Source organism: Eulemur rufifrons, chromosome 15, assembly GCF_041146395.1.
Source record: "Eulemur rufifrons isolate Redbay chromosome 15, OSU_ERuf_1, whole genome shotgun sequence".
Taxonomy (NCBI): Eukaryota; Metazoa; Chordata; class Mammalia; order Primates; family Lemuridae; genus Eulemur; species Eulemur rufifrons.
In genome coordinates this window covers 20,023,812-20,046,123 of record NC_090997.1, presented here as the reverse complement: position 1 = coordinate 20,046,123, position 22,312 = coordinate 20,023,812, and the positions used below count along the sequence as shown (strand labels likewise).

At 43.0% G+C, this 22,312-nt stretch overlaps 1 protein-coding gene across 7 annotated transcripts; it reads left to right on the top strand.

Annotated features, from left to right (window-relative positions):
* The first annotated feature begins 371 nt into the window (after window positions 1-371).
* Window positions 372-18,264, top strand: MCM3 (minichromosome maintenance complex component 3). Of its 7 annotated transcripts, XM_069489120.1 has the most exons (18): window positions 429-517; window positions 1,721-1,833; window positions 2,259-2,467; window positions 2,951-3,081; window position 3,338; window positions 5,409-5,595; window positions 6,130-6,238; window positions 7,060-7,213; window positions 7,554-7,685; window positions 8,289-8,497; window positions 10,476-10,650; window positions 11,022-11,148; window positions 11,966-12,116; window positions 13,729-13,869; window positions 14,771-14,874; window positions 15,353-15,438; window positions 15,908-15,977; window positions 17,519-18,075. In XM_069489120.1, the coding sequence occupies exons 1-18, from the start codon at window positions 440-442 to the stop codon at window positions 17,715-17,717; spliced, it is 2,376 nt and encodes a 791-aa protein (XP_069345221.1). In that variant the 5' UTR covers window positions 429-439; the 3' UTR covers window positions 17,718-18,075. The 7 variants fall into 7 exon arrangements, 6 of the variants coding, with proteins under 6 accessions (XP_069345225.1, XP_069345220.1, XP_069345223.1 ...); XR_011235562.1 differs by lacking the exon at window position 3,338 and having other exon boundaries at window positions 372-517; window positions 5,357-5,595; window positions 14,728-14,874; XM_069489124.1 differs by lacking the exon at window position 3,338 and having other exon boundaries at window positions 372-517; window positions 1,725-1,833; window positions 5,357-5,595; window positions 17,519-18,264.
* Window positions 18,265-22,312: the final 4,048 nt, after the last annotated feature.

The window sequence follows — 22,312 nt, the reverse complement described above, 5'->3', positions numbered from 1 at the left end:
AGAGCCGCAGCTTGAGAAACCATGCAAAACATCCGGAAAAGGGGAGAGACTACGACTCCCAGAATGCAGCGCTTCTCCTCTCTCCGGTCCGCCCCCTTGGGCTACCCAATGACTGCTGTGCGAGCCTCCTCTTGGTCCCATTGGTCATCTTTCGCGTCAGTGAGGGCGGAGAGTATCACAGCATCCCGGAAGGGACATTTCCCGCCACGACAAGGCGCGGAGCGGAAAACGCGAAGAAGAAAAAGCTCTCGATTGGATACTCGCTCTTCTGGCGTCAGAGGACTCAGCCAATCATAATGTGTATATGCTCCCAGCGCCTCCGCCTCTTCCTTCTGGTAACCTTTGGTGGCGGGAAAAGTTCGGAAGTTTTCGCGCCGGGGCGGAGTCGTCCTAGGTCCCTTCACGCTACTTTGGTGCCGGCAGTTCCAAGGCAGTGGACATGGCAGGGACCGTGGTGCTGGATGATGTGGAGTTGCGGGAGGCTCAGAGAGATTACCTGGATTTCTTGGATGACGAGGTGAGCGGGATGTCGGGCTCTAGTGGACCAGCAGAGGGAGGTCGCGTGGGATGCCGCTCCTCGCCCGGGCAGCGACAGGGCGTGGAAGCCAGGGGCCCGCCGCACCTCCGGACTGTGGACCGTGGCTCTGCCGGCCCGACTGGAGCCTTCCACCCGACCTTGTAGCTTCTCTTGCGGTGGAGTGAGTCGCTAGTTTGTGTTCTATAGGTGAGCTTAGAGAGCGATCTGTTAACTTTCTCCTAAGTACAAGTGATGGTCCGGGCGCGTGAAAGGCGACAGGTTCCTATTATGTGCAAACAAAATGTCAAAGCCCAACTTGGCCTTTTCCGTGTCGTGTCTGGCTCTCTATTTTGGGGGGAGGGTGGGTGGTGGAGAGACTACTGTAAGGCGGTAGTGACCTGCAGTCCTGTAGGGTGCTAAGATTTTAGTGACTCATTTTCTACCAGGCGGGAAAGGCTTCCTATTTTGGTTGCATTCTTTTGCAATACCAAAGGAGATGCAGATTAAAAAAGTGTTGTATGCAAGTTAAGGGGGTTTTGTGTGCAATCCAAGATAAAGCCATAGACTGTTGATAAGGCATCTTGAAAGGTTGATGTTGTAAACAAATAGCTAAAGCTCCCTATTCCTTTAGGTTCAGATATGATAACTCTTTCTCTCTTATTGGGAAAAATATTTTAATTTCATACATAATTTTAAAATGAAAAACCGTTTAATGTGAATTTTAAAAGTCTGTTTACTTTACACTTTTTATTGTATATATTTAAGGTGGGCAGCATGATGTTTTGATACACATAGTGAGATGATTACTACAGTCAAGCAAATTAACATCTGTTGGCATTGTTTCCTTTTGTCCTTAAATTTACATTTTAACAAGGTTTTTACTTACTGTCCTTTTAGGCTTCTTAAGAGCCCATTTTAATTCGCCGTTAAAGGATGAGAAATGTCTGTACAGAAAAGCTATTGATGATGGTGGGAATAATAGCATGGACTTTGAGAAATTCATTATAATTTTTACAATCTCCTGGGAGGCTGTATTTGGAATCTGGGGATAATGCATAAAAGGGAGAAATTGGTAAACATATACTTGGGATTCAGCTATGTCAACAGAAATTGACTCTCATTTATTTTGCTGTGAGAACTTCTTTTTCAAAACATTTTCTTTTGAATTTGTGGCTATTGTGATATGTGGGGGCTGTTTTGCAGGAAGACCAGGGAATTTATCAGAGCAAAGTTCGGGAGCTGATCAGTGACAACCAATACCGGCTGATTGTCAATGTCAATGACCTGCGCAGGAAAAATGAGAAGAGGGCTAACCGGTGAGTGACAAGGGTTTCCAGGGGGATACCCTGGCTCTGAGTGAGAATAGCTCCCCTCCCTCTTGCCTGGGCTGGAAGAGGCTTCCCAGGAGAGGACCTAAATGAAACAGAGGTGACCCAGAAGCCCTCATGGCTCATCTGTACCTGCATTTTTTTCTTCTAAAAGTAGGTGGTGAGCATTTTCTTCTTCAGTGCCTCTCCTTCTAATGTTTAGCTGAATATGATTTTTATGTCTTTGATAAGTTGAATTAAAATTGGTCCTCATATCTGATGTATTTTACTGAGTCTTGTAGGATAATGGGAGAGAGTAGGAGCTGGATTTTCTCTTGTTCCCCTTAATGATATAGGAATGTCTACTGTTGTGAGGCTCAGTTTTTTTTAAGTTCTGCCCTCTCTGTCTAATTCTCTCTCTTGCCCATATACAGCCTCCTGAGCAATGCCTTTGAGGAACTGGTTGCCTTCCAGCGGGCCTTAAAGGATTTTGTGGCCTCCATTGATGCTACCTATGCCAAGCAGTATGAGGAGTTCTACATAGGATTGGAGGGCAGTTTTGGTTCCAAGCACGTCTCTCCCCGGACTCTTACCTCCTGCTTCCTTAGCTGTGTGGTCTGTGTGGAGGGCATTGTCACTAAATGTGAGTGGGTTAAAGGGACACACTAAGGAAATGGCGGTGGGAGGACTTAGGGAGACTGGGGAAACAGGATAGGCAAAGTAGATCTGGGTAGCTTGTGGCTTCAGAGGGTGGAGCATTGAAATTATGTGGTTAAACTCGGAGGAGCTGAGCGTACACGATGATTAGGAAGACCTTGAGTGACTGCTTGTGGTAGCAGAATTCATTCTGCTGAGAGCTGGAGGAGTCTTGGTTCCTGGCAGTCCCCTCATTCCAACCCTAATCTCCTACTGTCTTTTAATTGGAATCAGTGCTACTTAAAATTTTACATAAATGTGGTATTCTATATATAAACATAAAAATGGGTAAAAGACGGGTAGTATTGAAATAGCTTAACCTACTTGGAAGAACACAGTATTTGGAATCGTCACAGACTTGCATGGGTTTAGGTCCCACCTCTATCGCTGTTTAGTTGGATGACTTTTTATACACACTTTCCATTCTTAGGCTCTCTAGTTCGTCCCAAAGTCGTCCGCAGTGTCCACTACTGTCCTGCCACCAAGAAGACCATAGAGCGACGTTATTCTGATCTCACCACTTTGGTGGCCTTTCCATCCAGCTCTGTCTATCCCACCAAGGTGAGGGGCATGAGTTGATTGGGCCTCCTTGGGTGTTGAAGTCAAAGATACATATTTTAATGCAAGTAATATTATAATATCTGAAGTCTGTCTTCTAGAAGTAGAGAGAGTGAAAAGAAAGGATTAATCCCAAGGAAAGACTGATTGTTGGCCAGAGTTTAATAAAGATAGTCCACAATTCTTATTTATTTATTCATTCATTCATTCATACAATTCTTATTCATTCATTCATGTATTTATTTATTTTTGGAAACAGGGTCTCGCTATGTTGCCCACGCTGGAATATAGTGGCTACTCACAGGTGTCATCACACACTATAGCCTTCAACTCCTGGGCTCAAGCAATCCTCTTGTCTCAGCCTCCTGAGTAGCTGGGACTATAGGCTTATGCCACTGTGCCTAGCTTCACAATTCTTATTTTTTTAAAAAAGGATAAATATTCACTTTAGAAAATTTAGAAAATTATGAATGGTCAAAAGAAGGGAAAAAGTCATCTAACCTACATAGATCTTTTAGCAAAGTCATAATCATGTATAATTTTATCATCTGCTTTTTAAAAAGTAGAGTAGAAAAATACTTGTGCTATAACATTACTGAGTAATCTTTGCAGATATTTCACTGTGAATTTGGGAGAAAGCTAGCATAGGGAAGGGCTTTGTTTATTCTTAGTGTTCAGATTGATCTGGATTGAGGACAATGCAAAGCTTTTCTTAATGAGACACAAGATCGTTAATATTGATTACTTGATGTCTGAACTCATTCTATCAAAGAATACCTCCTCTCCCCCCATCAAATTTTAATTGAGAGCTACTGTATCCAAAGCATTGTTAGGCACTGTGGAAGACAAAGATATAAATAAGACCCAATCCTTGTCATCAGTCTTTAAACTGGTGGAGAAATCAAACATAAACAAACCAAAACAAGAATGAGTATCTTAGAGTTATAACTGAAACATACTTTAGAATTATATAGTTTACCTGCAAATGAAATGCTGAGATTCACAGAGGGTAAATGAATTGCTTAGGGTGCCAGTTAGTGATGGGCTTACGGACTAGGACCCATGTCTCTTTAGTTCAGGGCAGTTGCATTTTCTAAGTCATCTTGTTTTCTTCTTTATTGTGGTCTCTACTTTCTAGAATTTATTATTTAGGCAGTACTCAGGGAGTACTCTTCTGCTAATTACTGTGGCTACTGTGGTCCAGCTTCTTTGCTTCAGAAGTGAAATATGATGATCCAGGTCTTCCAGGTGTTGTCTATCGTGGTGGGCTTTGGGGTTACTCATGTGTCAAGTCTGGCTCTGCTACCTGCTGTGACCTTGGGGAACTTATTTAATCTCTCCCAGTCTGTTTCCTTATCCATAAAGTGTGAAAAATACCTGCTTTACAAAGTTGTTGTGATAATCATGAGATAATTTCATGAAATAATAGCACAGTACCTGGCACATAGCCAGTACACAGCAAGTGATAGCTCTTGTGTTTTAGAAAATTCCAATATCAAGGAAGTAAAAACTTTAAAAATATTTTTATTGAAGTTTAATATACATACAGGAAAGCTCACATAAGCGAGCTTGATGAATTACTGAAAGCTGCATATACCTGTATAATCAGCATTTAAACTAGGAAACAAAAACTTACTAGCACTCAGAAGTCACTCTTGAGGGGCCCGTGTTACTCAAGGGTAACCAGTATCGTGATGTCTAACAGCATAGATTACTTTTGCATGTTTTTCTATTTTATTTAAATACTCTTTTGTGTTGGGCTTGTTTTGCTCTACATTGTGTTTATAAAATCCATCCATGTTGTGTATAGGTGTGCTTCACACATTTTTATTGCTGTGTAGTATTGTACAAATATACCACATTTACTTAACGACTGTACTATTGACGGCATTTGAATACTTTGTAATTTTTGACTATTAGGAATAGTGTTGCTATGAGCATTATAGTACATGGCTTTTGGTGAATATTTCTGTTGGGAATTATGTAGCAGTGAAAAAACTGCTTCAGAATGTAAGAATGTATTCAGCTTTAGTAGGGAAATTAAAAATCTTAATTTAAATGCTGATACAGCCACGGTCCCTTGAGACTAGGGGTTGCCTCTTCCATTAGATGGTTTGTTACTAGAACAGAGATAGGGATGGAAACAGATGGAGAAGATAACCTGTTTCTTTTTTGGTTTCTGGGTACTAAAATTTCATGAAGTCATCTTATTTGTTTCCCAGAACAGATGAGTGGAGAGGACTGAGATAACTCTACTTTTCTGTGTGCCTTGTTCCAGGATGAGGAGAACAATCCCCTTGAGACAGAATATGGCCTCTCTGTCTATAAAGATCACCAGACCATCACCATCCAGGAGATGCCGGAGAAGTCCCCAGCCGGCCAGCTTCCCCGCTCTGTGGATGTCATTCTGGATGATGACTTGGTGGATAAAGCAAAGCCTGGTGACCGAGTCCAGGTGGTGGGAACCTACCGTTGTCTTCCTGGAAAAAAGGGAGGCTATACCTCAGGGACCTTCAGGTAAAGGTCTGCTGTAAAGTGTTTGGCATGCTGTTGGCAGCTTGGTAGTATCCTTTCTCCAGTTTGCCATGCCCCAGAGAGTTATAGGTGGACTATATTACCTGTGTGGCAGATGGGATAGCCTCTGATACATCTCTTCTATCAGTGAAGCTGGTGATACTTAACATCTTAAGCCAAAAGTGGAAGTTATTGGTGATGTGATTACAGCCTCATGGCTTATCTGGGAGTTTCTCATTTATTCCTACCTCCTTCCCGTGCACACTTCCGTCTTTGGCTCTGTGAATCAGCAGGAGCTACATAAATTCCAGAGTTGGGGCATGATCAGTATATTTGGTTCATGGACAGAGAGAATCATTTGTTTGATTCAGAACAGTTACACACACACCCAGCCCCTCCAACCCCAGCCCACACCAAAAACACTCTAGTTTGCTGGTCTAGTTTAGTAGCCTACGAAGGCTTACTCCTGCTGGAGGTGCTAACTACTAATGTTAGGAATTGAATACAACAGACTTCCTCTTACTCTCTTTGTCCCAGGACTGTCCTGATTGCCTGTAATGTGAAGCAAATGAGCAAGGACGCGCAGCCTTCGTTCTCCGCTGAGGATATAGCCAAGATCAAGAAGTTCAGTAAAACACGTTCCAAGGTCTGGGAATCCTTTAGACATATGAGTATGGAAATGGATTTGTAAGGGTTGTGTTTTGGGGAGGCCCAGACAAGAGTTGAGCCCAGGAATTGGAGGTTGCAGTGAGCTATGACTGCGCCACTGCACTCCAGCTTGGGTGACAGAGTGAGACCTTGTCTCACAAAACAAAACAAAACAAAACAAAACAAAGCAAAACCAAAGTTGTGTTTTGGTGCATGGCTGTCTTTGTAGTGGATTAGGAGGAATGGTCAAGGGTTTTTCTTCTCTGAAGCATTTAGCACTAGCTTCTGACTTTTGTCCCAATCAACAAGTATTTTTGCTGGTTGTTCTTAATAATTCCTTTGTACTACCTGCTGGGCTGCTAAGTGAGTCTAATACAAACAGTAGGAGTTATGTTATCAGTGTACCAATAAGTCTATTTATTATTGAAGACATTAGTGATGCATTATTAAATTTAAAATGTTTTGTTTTATTTCTCCAACTAGTTTTTCCTATCTTTTTCTTTTTAAAGACAGGAAGTCCACATTTAGAATTGAACTACACGTATGAATGTGTGATAAAGGTTACTGCTGAAGCACAATACACATTCTTATTAGACCTAAAATGTTGAAGCTGGGAACAATTTTTTTTTTTTTTCTTAAAGATTAAACCTCTAAACAAGTCTTGGAATCCAGCTCCCTCTGTGTGTGCTCTGATAATGATCTAATAATGTGATTTGTATATTTCAAGCATTTTCTGTTGGCCAAAGTATGAAATGCAGCTCTACAAAGCCCCATTGAATCTCACTCAGCTTTCCACTCTATTGGTTATTTCTCCTCTAGGATATCTTTGACCAGCTGGCCAGGTCATTGGCCCCTAGTATCCATGGACATGACTATGTCAAGAAGGCAATTCTGTGCTTGCTCTTGGGAGGGGTGGAACGAGACCTAGAAAACGGCAGTCACATCCGTGGGGACATCAATATTCTTCTAATAGGTATGGTATTGGGGATTTGCTTTAGACTTTCGTTCTTACCTTGTGGAGCGTGATTGTGGAAACATAAATAGTAAGAATGTGTATTCTGTACCTGGCAGTATTTTAGGGCAAGAGGCTAAAATAAATCTTTTTTTAAAAAATCAGTTTTGGAATTCCTGACTTATGATATCTAAAATACATTTTCCCGTAATTGGTGAAGGGAAAAGTGAAGGAAATAATATTAACAACCAATTACTGTATATCTCTGTTGTATCAAGAGCTGTGCTAGAAAAGTAGAACTTGCTGGGGGGAATGGGGAGTGGGGAGTTTCTTAGATAGTCATCACCACCCCATCCTACAGGAGACCCATCGGTTGCCAAGTCTCAGCTTCTGCGGTACGTGCTTTGCACTGCACCCCGGGCTATCCCCACCACTGGTCGGGGCTCCTCTGGAGTGGGTCTGACGGCCGCTGTCACCACAGACCAGGAAACAGGTAAAGGTGTAAGGGTTCTTGGCAAAGGCCCAACAGTGAGATTGAACATAGGTTCTTTGAGCTTGCTCTAGGCGTCACTTGTGTTCTGAAGACACAGTTAAGAGGTTAGTTGGGGCCAGATTGTAGAGGACTGAGTATTTGGCAATGGGGGGTGAATTATTTAAGTCTTTGGGTGGCTTTCTATTTACAAGAATGTTTCCCGGGTGATTTTAAAGAGTTTCAAAGGAGAAAGCTTAGCACATTGGAAGGGAAATAAAAATGAAGATTATGTAGTTTTATGTACTACAGGAAGGGATTTGAAGACCAGTGAAAAGAGAACAGGTGTGGTTGGGCTATCACATGAGGATAAGGGTGATGAGAGAACCTATAAAGGAAGTTTATGAGAAGCCAGCTGCCTAGGGGTCAAAGTGGGACAGAGAGATATTCAGATTTGAGCTGAAAAGGTGACCCACTAGGCTTCCTCTAAGTTTCTTGGAGATGAAACCTCTTTACTGCATTCTCATGTGCTACGGTGAGAAGTTCTGAGGAAGGAGATTGAAATCCCTCCCTTATGTCCTCTATAACCTGGACTGGAGCACGTGTTTTTACCTCCTCACTTCCCAGGGGAGCGCCGTCTGGAAGCCGGGGCCATGGTCCTGGCTGACCGAGGTGTGGTTTGCATTGATGAGTTCGACAAGATGTCTGACATGGATCGCACAGCCATCCATGAAGTGATGGAGCAGGGTCGAGTGACCATCGCCAAGGCTGGCATCCATGCTCGGCTGAATGCCCGCTGCAGTGTTTTGGCAGCGGCCAACCCCGTCTACGGCAGGGTAAGTGGAATCAGGCCCTTAACTGTTGTCCTCATTTTCATTTGATTTTGCTGTATAACTGGGCTGAGAAGTTTATTCTAGGTGCCCCAGGGGAATAACAGGCCAAAGACTGCAAGTAAGGTCACCATCTTGTTATTGTCCTTGGCTTAGAGTAGTGGTTCTTACCCATTCCTACACAAGAGTCCCCTGGAAAGTTGTTTATTTAAAAATAACTTTTTAACAATACAAAGGAGAAAACGAAAATGACCTGTAGTACAACCCAGGTCACCTGTATTGTCATTAAATAAAAGTACTACATGCACATGGCAGGAGAATTTCTAAACAGAACAGAGAGATATAGTATGAAACTTCCTTCCTGTCTTTTTTCCAAGAGATAACAGCTTTGGAGTGTTTCAGGAAACAGAAATTGAAGCATGTACCAGCAAATACACTATCTCCTTGTCAAGAATGATCTCTTTATCTTTCTTTTTAGCATGACTATGATGTGCTTAGTTAGGTGTAATCTTTTATATTTATCCTGCTTGGGGTTTGCTGAGTTTTGCACCCCTCTCCCCAGCTTTCTAGTATTCCATTGTATAGATTTATAGTAATTTATTTAACTGATTTCCATTTGATAGGCATTTGGTGGTTTCCCTTTTTCCTTCCTACTATGAATGAAGCTGTAATGAACATCCCTTTATGTGTATTTTGTTATATGTATATTATAAATACCTAGCAATGGAGTTACTGGATTAGGAGTTACATACATTTTTATTTTGGTAGAGATTACAAAATTGCTCCCTAATGATTGTATCATATTAGTACTTCCAATAACTAGTAATTATAAATGCTTTATAGTTACCAACTCCTTTCATCCTCTCAGTAACTACCTCACAATGGGAAGTAGGTAGTTATCCTCATTTTACAGGTGAGAAAATAGAGGCACAAAGTTTATATAACTTGCCAACGAGCCACAGTTTAGAAGATGGCAGAGCCAGGTTTTGAACCCAGAGCTCATACTGTGCTCTGGCAGTTTATAATCACACGGTGTATGGGAACATTTGTTTTGGTGGTATCTTTTTAAACATACAGATGCATGGTCCCTGGTCCAGACTTTCTGAATCCAAATCTCTGAGTTGGCATGCTTGGTAGCTATGGGTTAGAAAGGCTCCACAGGTTGGTTTTATTGTGTAGCCTAGGTTGAAAACCATAGGTTTTCTTTTTCTTTCTTTTTTTTTTTTTTTTTTTGCAAATCCAGTTGATGGTTTTTAAATTATTGATAATGATGCTGTGTATTTATATCATTCAGAAGAATGATTGGGAAATTTGAGAAAATGGCAGGACTTGAAATCATTATTACCTACAAGGTTGTCATGCTCTCTGACTGTGAAGTGTATGTGGGTGGGCAAGCATCAGCCCAGTAGGCCCAGCAGTGGAAGATAAGAGTGTCAGGGTACCTGGATCTTAAGGAAAAAACTCCTTTGATTCTTAAGACATTATAATTTATAGGTCATCGACCATTTTGGTTGAGTAAGGGACTTCAAAGTTCATAGTTCTTCTGGCCTAACCAGCTTTCCTTGTCTTTATGAGAGGTAGAGAAGAGGGAATCATCTTTCAGAGTTGATCCTGCCTTGGGAATGAGAAGAGCCAAATCAAGCTTGGGAAGGCGAGAGCTGGTTTTGAGACCCGCACTCTCCCAGTTAGAGGTTCCTATGCTAGGAGGTGGGGCTTCTGAGTTAGCTCAGGTCACCTGGGCTTCGGTTAAAGGAGGGTTGCAGGTGGAAGAGATGATTTATGTATTTGTTTTCTTTCCTTTTTTTTGTTACAAACTTTCATGTTATGATTTACGTGTTTTATAGCTTTTAAAATACTTTTTCACTGCTGTTTCTCTGTTTTGTTCTTTAAGATTTAGCCTTCCAGTCTCACTCCCAGAATCAATCCAGCCTCCTTATCCTTTCTTCCTATTGACGGTCACTTCCTTTTTTCCTGTGTTCCCCAGTATGATCAGTACAAGACCCCAATGGAGAACATTGGGCTGCAGGACTCGCTGCTGTCCCGGTTTGACTTGCTTTTCATCATGCTGGATCAGATGGATCCTGAGCAGGATCGGGAGATCTCAGACCACGTCCTTAGGATGCACCGTTACAGAGCCCCCGGCGAGCAGGATGGCGACGGTGAGGCCATGAGGAGAGTAAGAGTGACTAATGCAGGGGATCCTAAACAGATGCTGTTGTCTTCGGCCCAGCCCGGGTGGTGGCGGGTGTTTCAGTGTCCGGGGGTTGATGTGCCTGGCCACCTCCCCTGCTTGCTCACTGGGGGTTATCCTAAGGCATGTCTTTTGTCCACTTCTGGGTCTGGGAATACCTTTGAGCATCTTCTGTGGGTCAGCCAGTTCCCCCCTCTTTCTGTGGTTCCACGTGTTGGTTTCCTTCTGAGTCCTTTCTTTATGAGTCTTGGTCTCTTCCTTTCTTGTGCTATAGAAGGTGCAATTTCCCCTGGGTTAAATTCTTTCTTACTCTCCTTTCTCCCAACTTTGGTTCACCAGCTATGCCCTTGGGTAGTGCTGTGGATATCCTGGCCACAGATGATCCCAACTTTAACCAGGAGGACCAGCAGGACACCCAGATTTATGAGAAACATGACAACCTTCTGCACGGGACCAAGAAGAAAAAGTGAGCATTCCTCATACCCCTCCCTTGAGGGAACCTGAGATTTGTGTCAAAATAGAACACATGTATATCTGAGCTTACTTAAGGCATTATGTGCCCGGGCCAAGGTCATGCCTAGAGTCATAACCACGTGGGCCAGTTTTCTTCTTTTCTAGGTCCACAGATACACCCTTTATCTGGGCCAGTTGTCTTGTAAATGTGAGTGTTTCAGCCCAGGTTCAGATCTTTTCTTAAAATAGAAGGTTTTGGCAACATGCCCAACCGGTGATGGGTGTGTGATGTCTTCCTTATACATGAAAGATTGTATGTGTCATGTAGCCATTTGTGGCGAAGGCTCAGTAGATAGCAAGCACTGGAGACTTTGCAAGTAGATTTGGGTAAAGGAGACTTGTGATCAGGTGCTGAAAGCATGGAATGTAGGATCCTACACCTCTTTTTTTGGCCAGGATGCAGTAAGAAGCATAGCATAATTCAAAGCTATTGGTTTAAGAATGTAGAATTTGGAGTCAGAAAACTGAATTTTTTTGAGTCCATTTTAGTTTCTCTGAGTCATAGTTTTCCCGTCTATATAATAGAGCAAATAATACCTAAACTTCCTACTTAAACTACCTAATTCACAAATAGTACCTAAAATAATTAAATAAAAATATGTGAAAGGGCCTTGTGTATGTTCCACATAAATGGGAGTTGTGATAATGGGTTCTAGGTCTGGTCTCTGCTATGCCGTTTGAGCTCGGCTTTTCTCAGGAGAGGCAAAGCCACTCATTCAGGCGAGTATAAAGTATGGCAGAGATGTGGAATTCACTGTGTGTGGCTCCAGGGAGAAGATGGTGAGTGCAGTGTTCATGAAGAAGTACATCCACGTGGCCAAAATTATCAAGCCTGTCCTGACACAGGAATCGGCTGCCTACATTGCAGAAGAGTACTCGCGCCTGCGCAGCCAGGATAGCATGAGCTCGGACACCGCCAGGGTGAGTGCCCACGGGCAGCACTGACCTGGGGGGCCCCTAGGTATATGGCGGGGGCAGGAGTCCCTGCTGTCAGGGAGCTTTGAAAGCTTTTTGACTTAGCGATTCTTTCTTGGTCTGAAGGGCTTCCTGTTATATAATTTTTAGTCATTTTTTTTTACAAGGGAAAATGAAATAAGGACCCCAGAGAAAACATGTATCTCATTAGTTCAGATAACACTGGCCTGCAGAAGCTGTGATTCATTCAGCAAACGTATGAGTGACTTCTGAGAACTGACCTGGTCGCTACTCTTACATGCAGCGTAAAATTAATAAGAGCTCTCCGCAGAGAGCTCAGATGTGGAGAGGGAAGCAGAACGGCAGATAGATCTTCTATACATATTTGTAAATATATACCCCAGTGTGGTGCTTACAAAGGAATGGAATGTGGAAGGCTATTTGAGTGTGGGTGAAGAAGCTATTAATTTCTCCTTTAGACTTTCCCGAAGGGGTATAATGTCAAGGAAGGATTCCCAGCGAGTGTGATATTTGGGCTGGACTTTGACTGATGACTAGCAGTTGGGCAACCATGAGGAATTTCTAGTAACCCGATATAGCTGTCCTTGAATTTGTCTAAATCTTTTAGGGGCAGTGTAGTTCACATAGGATTTCCCAAACCCAAGTTCAAAACCTTTATTATATGACGTAGGCATAAACTCTTGAGTTTAGACATGATCCCAGCTCATCTACTCCAGTGTCACATGCATTCTGTCTTCTGGAATCTTAACACTACCAGAGACAGCATGCTCAGAACATTACTGTGTTGAAGTCTTAGAATATTCTATTTATTGCGCTTAAACCTGCTTCCTCACGACTTCTACCCGTGAATTTTAATTTTGTTTTCTGGAGATTGTATATCAATTGTCTTCATGTTAAACAGCTCCTTAAATAGCTCTCTTTCTTTTTAACTGTTCCTCCCCTACATGTGAACTTGTTCCATTGTGTCAAAGGTCCTCTCACTGATCCTAGAACTGAGCATAAGACACCATTTCAGATGTGGTCTTAGTGTGTATGTGGGTTGTAAATCCCTTGATGAGGATTCTAGTTCAGCTAGTACAGGTGAGGGTTTCACCAGCTTGTTAGGTGATTCAAGAATCAGTGTGACCTTCGAAAAATTACTTGAAGTGCTTTGAATTTCCTTCATCTATAAAACTTCTCCAAATTATTAAGAGGGTTGAATGACAGAATGAATATATATAAAAGCAAACTTTGTGGTGCATTGCAGGCCTGCACTAAGTGATTATTTTTCTCCCTTCACTTTTGTACTCTTTGTAGTCTTTTATCTTTGCAGCCAGGAGATGCCTTATTTTCTCCCCTATTCACCGGTTCCTCCCTCCCTCCCTTAGCACTCTCACGTATATTTCCTTGATGATTTTTGTTATCTTTCTGAATTTTATATGGTATCTATAGAGAATGGAGAGCTCTGAATTCTTTGCTCAGGCTTTCTGGAGCTTTTTTTTTTTTTTTTTTTCTGGAGCTTTTTTTAGTAGTGTTTTTATTGCCCTTGCTGTGCAGTAGGAATTAAGGGCATACCTAAAGGATTCTGGGTAAGTAATCCTCACGTTTTCTTCCTCAGACATCTCCAGTTACAGCCCGAACTCTGGAAACTCTGATTCGATTGGCCACAGCCCACGCGAAGGCCCGCATGAGCAAGACTGTGGACCTGCAGGACGCAGAGGAAGCCGTGGAATTGGTCCAATACGCTTACTTCAAGAAGGTGAGGATTCAGTCACGGCCCTCCATGGCTGACACCTGCACTTGGATTGTCAACAGAAAGCAGCATTTGTCTGCCCATGTTCAGTCTGCCTTGCTCCTTCCTCTGGAACACACGGTGGTTCTCAACCCTGGCTGCACCCGAGAAGCAGATGGGAAGCTTTAAAATACGGAAGCCGGGGCTCCTAAGGATTCTGGTTTAATTCATGTGCTATACTTGTAGTCATATACTTCTGTCTACCCCTCCTTCCTTTGCATGTTAAAAATGTTGGTGTCTCCAAAGCAGTTACCTGGATAATCTTCCTCTTCCCTCTTCACCCTTCCCCTTGGCAGTCTCTTTACATGTCCCATTGGCACCTCAGAAGCTCATGTTAGAAATCAAACTCTCAGACTTCCCTCTCATCCTATTTCCCTATTTCTATTTGTGACACTGTTTCTGTGTCATTTAGATACCAACCCTTAAAGCCTAGACTTCCTTTTTCTGGTTGTCTACCTCTTCCCCAGTCTGGTGAATTCTAGCCCTTTGGGATTCAGTTGTGGGTTTGATAAACGTTTCCTGGCCTTTTCTCTTTGCTAGGTTGGAGGGTGTCTTAAATTGTTTTCCACTTAACCAGTATGGGCTGAACACTTTTTTGATTTGTTTCTTTATTCAGTAAATACTTACTGAGTACATACCTTATGAAGGGCATTGAACACACCTCCCAGCATTTTTAAAAGACGAATAGCAGCCTCTCTCCCTGCCCCTGGTGCTGGGACTTGGGGACGAGAGGCTAAGTAAGCCATTGGAAACACGGAAGTCACTCCTGCTGATGGTGCAGAAAGGACTCTTATTCAGAGTGTGTGATGCAGTCCCCAGCATCAGTGACCTCTCCAGCACCCCCCCACTCCACTTGCCTTGGTCCTAGGTTCTGGAGAAGGAGAAGAAACGTAAGAAGCGAAGTGAGGATGAATCAGAGACAGAAGACGAAGAGGAGAAAAGCCAGGAGGACCCTGAGCAGAAGAGGAAGCGGTAACGTGGGGCAGAGTGAAATGAGATGGGCTCTGATTCGGGCTGGGGAGAGGGGTGGAGGCTGGATCCAGTGCTACTTATTGATGTCAGGTTCTTCAGGGACGGGGTGCTAAGACTTGTGTTTAGTATGATGCTTTTTTCCCCTTTCCTGCTAGAGAAATGCTAAACAAAGAGCAGTAACGCACTCACTGAGGGTTTTGAATATGTATTTCAAAATTCTTGAGGTAATTTTTCCTGCATGCTTGTGGTTGAGTCTATAAGAGTGGAACATACAGAAAAAGAGCACTGGGAAGCACAGCCTGTTTATGTTCCAGTCTGGAGACTCGATCTCTTTCAGAAAAAGTAGCAATTGGTACAGACCTAAGCCTAGGGTTTCACTTCAGTTATCGATGATTCTATTTCCTTTTCTTTGTGGTCAGAGGCACCGGATGGGCTTCCCCAAAGCCTTTCCCTCTGTTAACTGCTCTGGGTATTTTAGGAGGAAGACTCGCCAGTCGGATGCCAAAGATGGGGATTCATATGACCCCTATGACTTCAGTGACACAGAGGAGGAAATGCCTCCAGGTGAGTGAGGGTCCCCTACTGATCAAAGAGGTTGTTCCTTTGAGTCCTAAATTTTTTTAGTTGCTCTATGCACTGTATTTTCTTGTGGGCTCCTGTTCAGCTTCCTGCTTGGGGCCCAGTGTCCAAGAGGTTTGTCTCGAGAGAACCTCAGGGGAAATCTACAATAAAAAAAATAAAATCGTTGGAAAAATCTTTGCTCAGTTGTTTACTTTCTTGGTGAACTGTGCTCTTTTGACCCACCTAATGTAAGCATCCCTGATAGCGTGTCTACTGAGGCTTCCTGCTTGACTCAATGCCTTTGTCATCCCGTGGGGATTCCCTTTATCCTGATCCTTCTGCCTTGCCCCGGAAGAACCCTAGGGAATAGGCTTGGGAAGGGAAGGGGAGTGGAGAAGATGACTTCTGGTGTTTGTGCAAATGGCTTCACCTTGCTGTCTTCTCCATCTCTGTAACCATCCATCCTCTGAAGTGCACACTCCAAAGACGGCAGACTCGCAGGAGACCAAGGAGTCCCCAACAGTGGAGTTGAGTGAATCCAGGTGAGTTGGGAAGTTGCTCCTGCCCCTTCGGGAATTCCATATATTGCTTAGGCAAGGACTTGTTCTTGCAGAGAGAAAGAAACAAATTGCTGGTTATCAACAGAATTCCGAACTAGAGGCCCAAGGGTTTTTAAAACATTTTATATCTGATTCTAATTTCAAACTTACTGAAAAGTTATGAGAAAAACTTGAAGAATTTCTGTATATCATTTACCCAGAATCCTCAGTTGTTTATATTTTATCATTTGCTTTATTAATAATTCCCTCTCTGGGAATTTGAATTGTACCCCTCTGGGGTCAGAAAGAAGAACAGCAAGGACAAAATTTATGTCTTACTGTAAGTTTGGATTCTTCTTGGTAGGAAAGATACATCTTTTGTCACTAAATTTTGGACATTTGTTTTTGAAATGAAGAATTTTTACCACCAGGGTTTCAGAAAACATTTTTTTTTTTTTTTTTTGAGACAGAGTCTCACTCTGTTGCCCGGGCTAGAGTGAGTGCCGTGGCGTCAGTCTAGCTCACAGCAACCTCAAACTCCTGGGCTCAAGCGATCCTACTGCCTCAGCCTCCCGAGTAGCTGGGACTACAGGCATGCGCCACCATGCCCGGCTAATTTTTTGTATATATATATTTTAGTTGTCCATATAATTTCTTTCTATTTTTAGTAGAGACGGGGTCTCATTCTTGCTCAGGCTGGTCTTGAACTCCTGACCTCGAGCGATCCACCCGCCTTGGCCTTCCAGAGTGCTAGGATTACAGGCGTGAGCCACCGCGCCCGGCCTCAGAAAACATTTTTATCTCTAAATTTTGTTTATTAGACACCAAAGAAACTCCATAGCTAAGGTTTACTTTTGCCTTTTTATGCCTTCAACATATAACAGTATGTTTACTGAAGAAAATTTGAAAAATATTGAAAAGTATTTAGGAAAAAATATTAAATCAGTGGTAATGCCACTCCCCAGAGAAAACCATCAAACTATCTCTTAAAATGCTTCCGAATCAGCTCATACAGATCTCACTCTTTTTAGTGACTACAGGGTTTCCATAGTATGGTTGAATAAAAAATTATTTAATGAGGTCTCTAGTGATGGAAATTTGGTTGTCCCCTGTTTATAGTAAAACATTCTTAAACTTTTCACTGTACACTCATGCAGGTATCGCTGTGAGTTCCTAGAAATGGACTCCCTGGGACAAAAGGATATGTGCTTTTAAAACTTCAGTGTTGCTAAATTGTCCCCCATAGGTGTTGACCAGTTTGCCTTTCTATAGTGCATGGGAATGCCAACTTCCCCCACACTCAGAGGCCTCCAGTTTTAAAGTGCTGTTGTTTCTCACTGTGCAGGAAGCTCTACAGTACAATAGTCTAGCTTTGAAGGGGGATGCTCAGGTGTGGAGCAGCCATCAGAGGCAGGCATGTGTGTGTGAGAATATTTAGGGCCGCCTCTCCTGCATTAATACCTTGTATTTTCCCAGTATGGATCTTGCCTGAGGGCATTTGGGCTTGTTTACTCCTCCTCCACTCTTTTTTCTGTCTTGGGCAGATTGAAGGCATTCAAGGTGGCCCTCTTGGATGTGTTCCGGGAAGCTCACGCACAGTCAGTGGGCATGAATCGCCTCACAGAATCCATCAACCGGGACAACGAAGAGCCCTTCTCTTCAGCGGAGATCCAGGCTGCTCTGACCAAGATGCAGGATGACAACCAGGTCATGGTGTCTGAGGGCATCATCTTCCTCATCTGAGGAGGCCTCCCGTCCGAACTTGGAGTTGTGCTGAGAGAGTTTCTCCCATGGTGCCCAATTCCCCTCCCCCACCTTACGCTTTGCCTTGGTCCTGAGATAACAGTGCTGATTGAACTGAAGTTGAGGGACAGTGGTGAGGAATCCGAATCAGCACTCTGGAAATGGGTGATGGAAGCTGCCGTGGGGTAAGGAAAGAGAAGAAAGTGGGGAAGGACAGGACTATCGCATCTTCATTGCAGCAGCACTGGATACGGTCCCGCTTCCTACCCCAAACAACCCAGTTTTTTATTGTCTGTAAATAACATATGATTTCAGAGTACTTTTTATGGCACAGCTGATTTGTGTTCATCTTTTCTATTTGTTGGCTGTTTTTCTCCAGAGCACTTTGGTCTAGACCAGGCTTTGGGTTGTTCTGTGCTGGTAAGCGAAGCTGAGGCCAGTCACGTCAGTCAAGAAAGCTTTCTTTGCAGTTAAGACTGTATGTCATATGTATGTTTGACCTGAACATCCAGGACATTGAATAAACTTAACCATTTTGTACACACGGCCTTAATACTGTGTGCTTTTTACACACACATTGAAAAATTTTGTTTTCCGTGAGCTTGGGTTTTCTGCTCCCGTATTTGCACCAAGCCACCACAAGGTGGCAGCCGCCCGCTGTGATCTGTCTTGGGAGTCATGTCTTCAGTGTTTTCTTCCTCAGTAACACCAGCATTTTAGTCAAAATTGACAATGCAAACCAAACCCTCCAATTTGGAAGAGCTACATGGCTATTGGAGACCAGTGAGTCCAGGAGAAGAATTAACCCTCTATCTGGCTTTTCTGAACCTGAATTTAAGCCCCTTCACAGAAAAATAACACCTGTTACGTCAGGCAGCTCAAAATCCTATGAGTTCTTGTCTATAAAGAGATCCCACTGCAGAATACTTTTGAAATTACCTAGGTGTCCACTCTTTGGGGTTTGTTAGGCTGTTTGCACAGAGGCTTGTGGAGGGGCTTGGGCAGGACTTCTCTACTACTACTGTATGGTTTGAGTAGCTTCAGAAGAACTTTTGAGGTTACTTTAAAAAGAAACAAAAAATGTGTGACTTTATGGTGGGCCTGGGTTGGAAGCTGCTTTCTGGTGGCAGATGTGGTTCTGAGGAGAAGTTGTACTGGTTCTCAGATGGAAGATTGTTGAGGTACTTATTTCTCCCTTTTAGCCGAGGGGTACCCCTTTTCCCTGAAGCCAAAAAGCAGAAGATTTTCTTTGGTTTCTCATGACAAAGAGATTTTTCTTTTTTAAAGAGAGGGCAAAATTGTTGGGGAGTTCAATTTTAACTTGGTGATTTTTTTCCACACATGTGAGATCCAAGTCCTATTGGAAGTGATCTAAAGAGCACAGTTTCCAAGGGGAGCGCAGTGGGACTGGAAGGAGAAGTTTGACATTAAATGAGTATTGGCAATGAGTCAGAATTTGTGCTAGGTGAGGCAGTGGGTGCAAAAACGGGACTAAAGTGTAATTATATACCAAATGAGGGCACACCTGATACGAGCTATAGGAATCCAGGGGGACCTGAGGATGTCAGGTGGAGAGTGTGAGCTGCTGATGAGCACAGTTATGAAGAAAAGCTAGGGGTTTTTACGGATCTCCTCAAATGATCTGTTCCAGAAAGGTCAAACCTTTTGTCAATAGGACTCTTATTCTATCCTTCACCCCTGAGGAAACTGAGGCACAGAACGGGAGAGTAGGTGCACCAACCATTTTGGTAATAGCTAGAATGTCAGGTTTACTTGGCTGACCATTTCTGCCCTCTTCAAGCTAGCCAAAAGAGTAGAAGGTAGGAGACTGTGTCCACAGCCACAATAGATGTAAATTGTATTGAAATGAATCTTACGAGCTCAGTGAATCTTTACGTTGAGTTTTAAGAAACTTGTATGTGTAGTTTCCCGACTTCTAGGAACAGAAGAGAGTTGGTAAGCGTTTACAGGGTAGGTTCTCGCTCACTGATGGGCCGTCCGCTGCTGGACCTGCCGAAGGAGGCTGCTCAGGCAGGGGCTGACTAGTCTACAGGCCAGTGGCCCCTGAGGGTGTCGCTGTTGCCACGCTGCAGAGATTGCAGTGGTGACCCAGATTCAACAGGAAAAAAAAATACCAAATTTTCTACATGCCTCATTCCAAGAGTGACATCTGTTTACATTTAGGTTTGACATCTGAAATTCTGTAGTTAAAATAATTTGTGGGGCTCCTAGAAGTAAATTTTTGTATCCTGAAAAATTTTGGCACTCTCCTGGGTAGACAAAGTGGCAGCATGAAAGTTTTCGAAAAAGACCATTTGATAAGTGTTGCTGGGATTGAGTCCTCTGCCAATTTGCCAAGTGACTTCAGGTGAGTTTCGAGCTTTTTGTTATTTCAGCTGTAAAATAGGGATCATTTACTGCCTTGTGAGATGCAACTGGGACAGCAGGTGGCAAGTTCCTGCCTGGTGGCACATAACTGCTTCATGGTGGTGGTATTATCACTACAGGTTCCAGGGCCCCTTAAAAATGATTCATTTTGGTAAGTGCTTAAAAACACGATCCTTTCAATAGAACCATTTAAAAAGGATTTCACTCTTGTCACACTCCTGAGCTTTCCCCCCTCCCCTGCCTTCCTACTCCCAGGTGGTCCCCTTACCCCCATCAGTGTGGCTCTGACTTGAGCACTTCTCAGGGGCAGGATCCTTTCCCTTAGCCTGGGGCCAAGGTTTCTGCAGCTTTCTCCCCAGGACAGTGTTAGCTCACAACAGCCCGTGACGGAGGGTAAGGAAAACATGGAGAAGGATAAAGAGGAAAAAGGCTTGCACAAACCAAAGAATCGACTGGTCATCTCCTTTCTCCTGAGGAGATTTCAGACTACATCCGTCCTCATGATTCTAGACTTTTTGAGAGGTGAGGTCTCCCCAGAGGCTTTGGTCAGTGAAATAAGGCAGATGGGAGCGTCAGCTGGGTGCTGGCTGCTTTGATCCTTAGCCTTCATCATGGCTCGTCTCCCCTCATCCTCAAGAGCCTGGGAACACCGTCTCTGCTTTACAGGTAGGGAAGTGGGTTGCGCAGGAAATCCCACCAGCCAAAAGGTTGGCAGAGGGAAATGAGCCCTGCGCTGGGAAGCAACGGAGTTCCTTTTCTGACACTGTGTAGCTGAGTTAACGTGCCACGTCCTTAGAGGGAAGTGCATGGTTTCTTTGTCTGGAAAAGGAGGTGGTTGAACTAGGTGATCTCTGAGGTCCCTCTGGTAATGCATAGGACTTTATTTACACCTAGGGTCAGTTCTACCACAAGACACTTCAGCCCCGGCACCACCTCATAAAACCTGAGTTGGGCTGCTTGGAGAGGCAGGTCGGGACGGGCCTTGTATCACCGCCTTGTTATTAACATGCCTCTTAGGGGAAGTGGCTTCTGTGCTTCCCTGTTTTGTACGTAGTGTCCCAGGGTGTGTCCCATTACCTCGAGGGATTTAATTCCTAGAAAGATTTTAGAAGAAAATTTTAATTCGCCGAAATATAAACCTAGCTTACTTTCTTTTTCAGGTTTCATGCCTCAGTGATGAGTCTCAGATTTTGGCTGATCCATTACTAACCAGCATGTAATCCTAGTTCATTCTGTTCAGCCTTTCCTCGAGGGAGAGAACTGACATTCTAAACTCTTTTCCTGAATGTTTTTACTATTAAGTCCTGAGTATTTTCCCACCTTTTGGAGGATATTAGCCTCTGCTCAGATTTACCATTCTGATAATAGTTCTCCCAGCAGGTACTTTTTGTAGCAAGCTAAGCTTTCCTACCTTTAAGGATCACTATTTAACCCTGCAATGGAAGGTGGAGTTATGCCATCTTGCATATGTGTGCTGCTATTCTAGTAATTTAAGTGGATATAGTCCTGAGTGAGAGTCAGAATAATGTCTAATAAAATCTCTTCAAACTAAATATAAAGATGGAACTTAACTATGGATGTGGTTTTATTATTTTTAAAAATATGACTAATAAAACATAACATGGAATATTCAGGAAGAAGAGAACAAGAATGATCTTACCACCCTAATATAACTACTGTAACTTATTTTTGGTAAACTTTCAAACCAGTTTTGAGTGACACTTCACGATATATCCAGTTGTTTCAGCAAATTTCAGATTAGACATTTGAGATTGAGATTAATAAACAATAGTCTAGGAATTTAGGGACTAGGAATGTTTTTGAAAAATTGAATTTGAAGTCAGATTTCTGAAAATCTGCAGACGAAATGCAAGTGTTCATATGTTACATTTCACACGAGCGGATAATAAAAAACTAAGGAAATTAGAGTTAACACAGGGATGATGTGTATAGGTTCCAAACTCACAAGCAAACTTTGACTCCCAGAAACAACTTCATGCACTTAGTGATTGGGGCAGATATGGAGTGGCCTGTTACTGTATGATAAGTCCCATATAAATTATCTCATTAAATCTTCCCTACAATCCTGTGACAGATGTTATTATCTCAATCTTATAGAAGAGGAAATAGGTCTAAAGATATTGGATAATTTGCCCAGGGTCCCATAGCTAGGAGGTAGTGGGGTCTAAATTCACACTCAAGGCTAT

Excerpts from the sequence above, each read along its gene's own strand:
- MCM3 (XM_069489119.1), top strand. The coding sequence starts at position 440 with ATGGCAGGGACCGTGGTGCTGGATGATGTGGAGTTGCGGGAGGCTCAG. Across the intron at positions 7,686-8,288 it reads CACCACAGACCAGGAAACAG|GGGAGCGCCGTCTGGAAGCC; the intron begins GTAAAGGTGTAA and ends CTCACTTCCCAG. Across the intron at positions 11,149-11,965 it reads CACGGGACCAAGAAGAAAAA|GGAGAAGATGGTGAGTGCAG; the intron begins GTGAGCATTCCT and ends GTGTGGCTCCAG.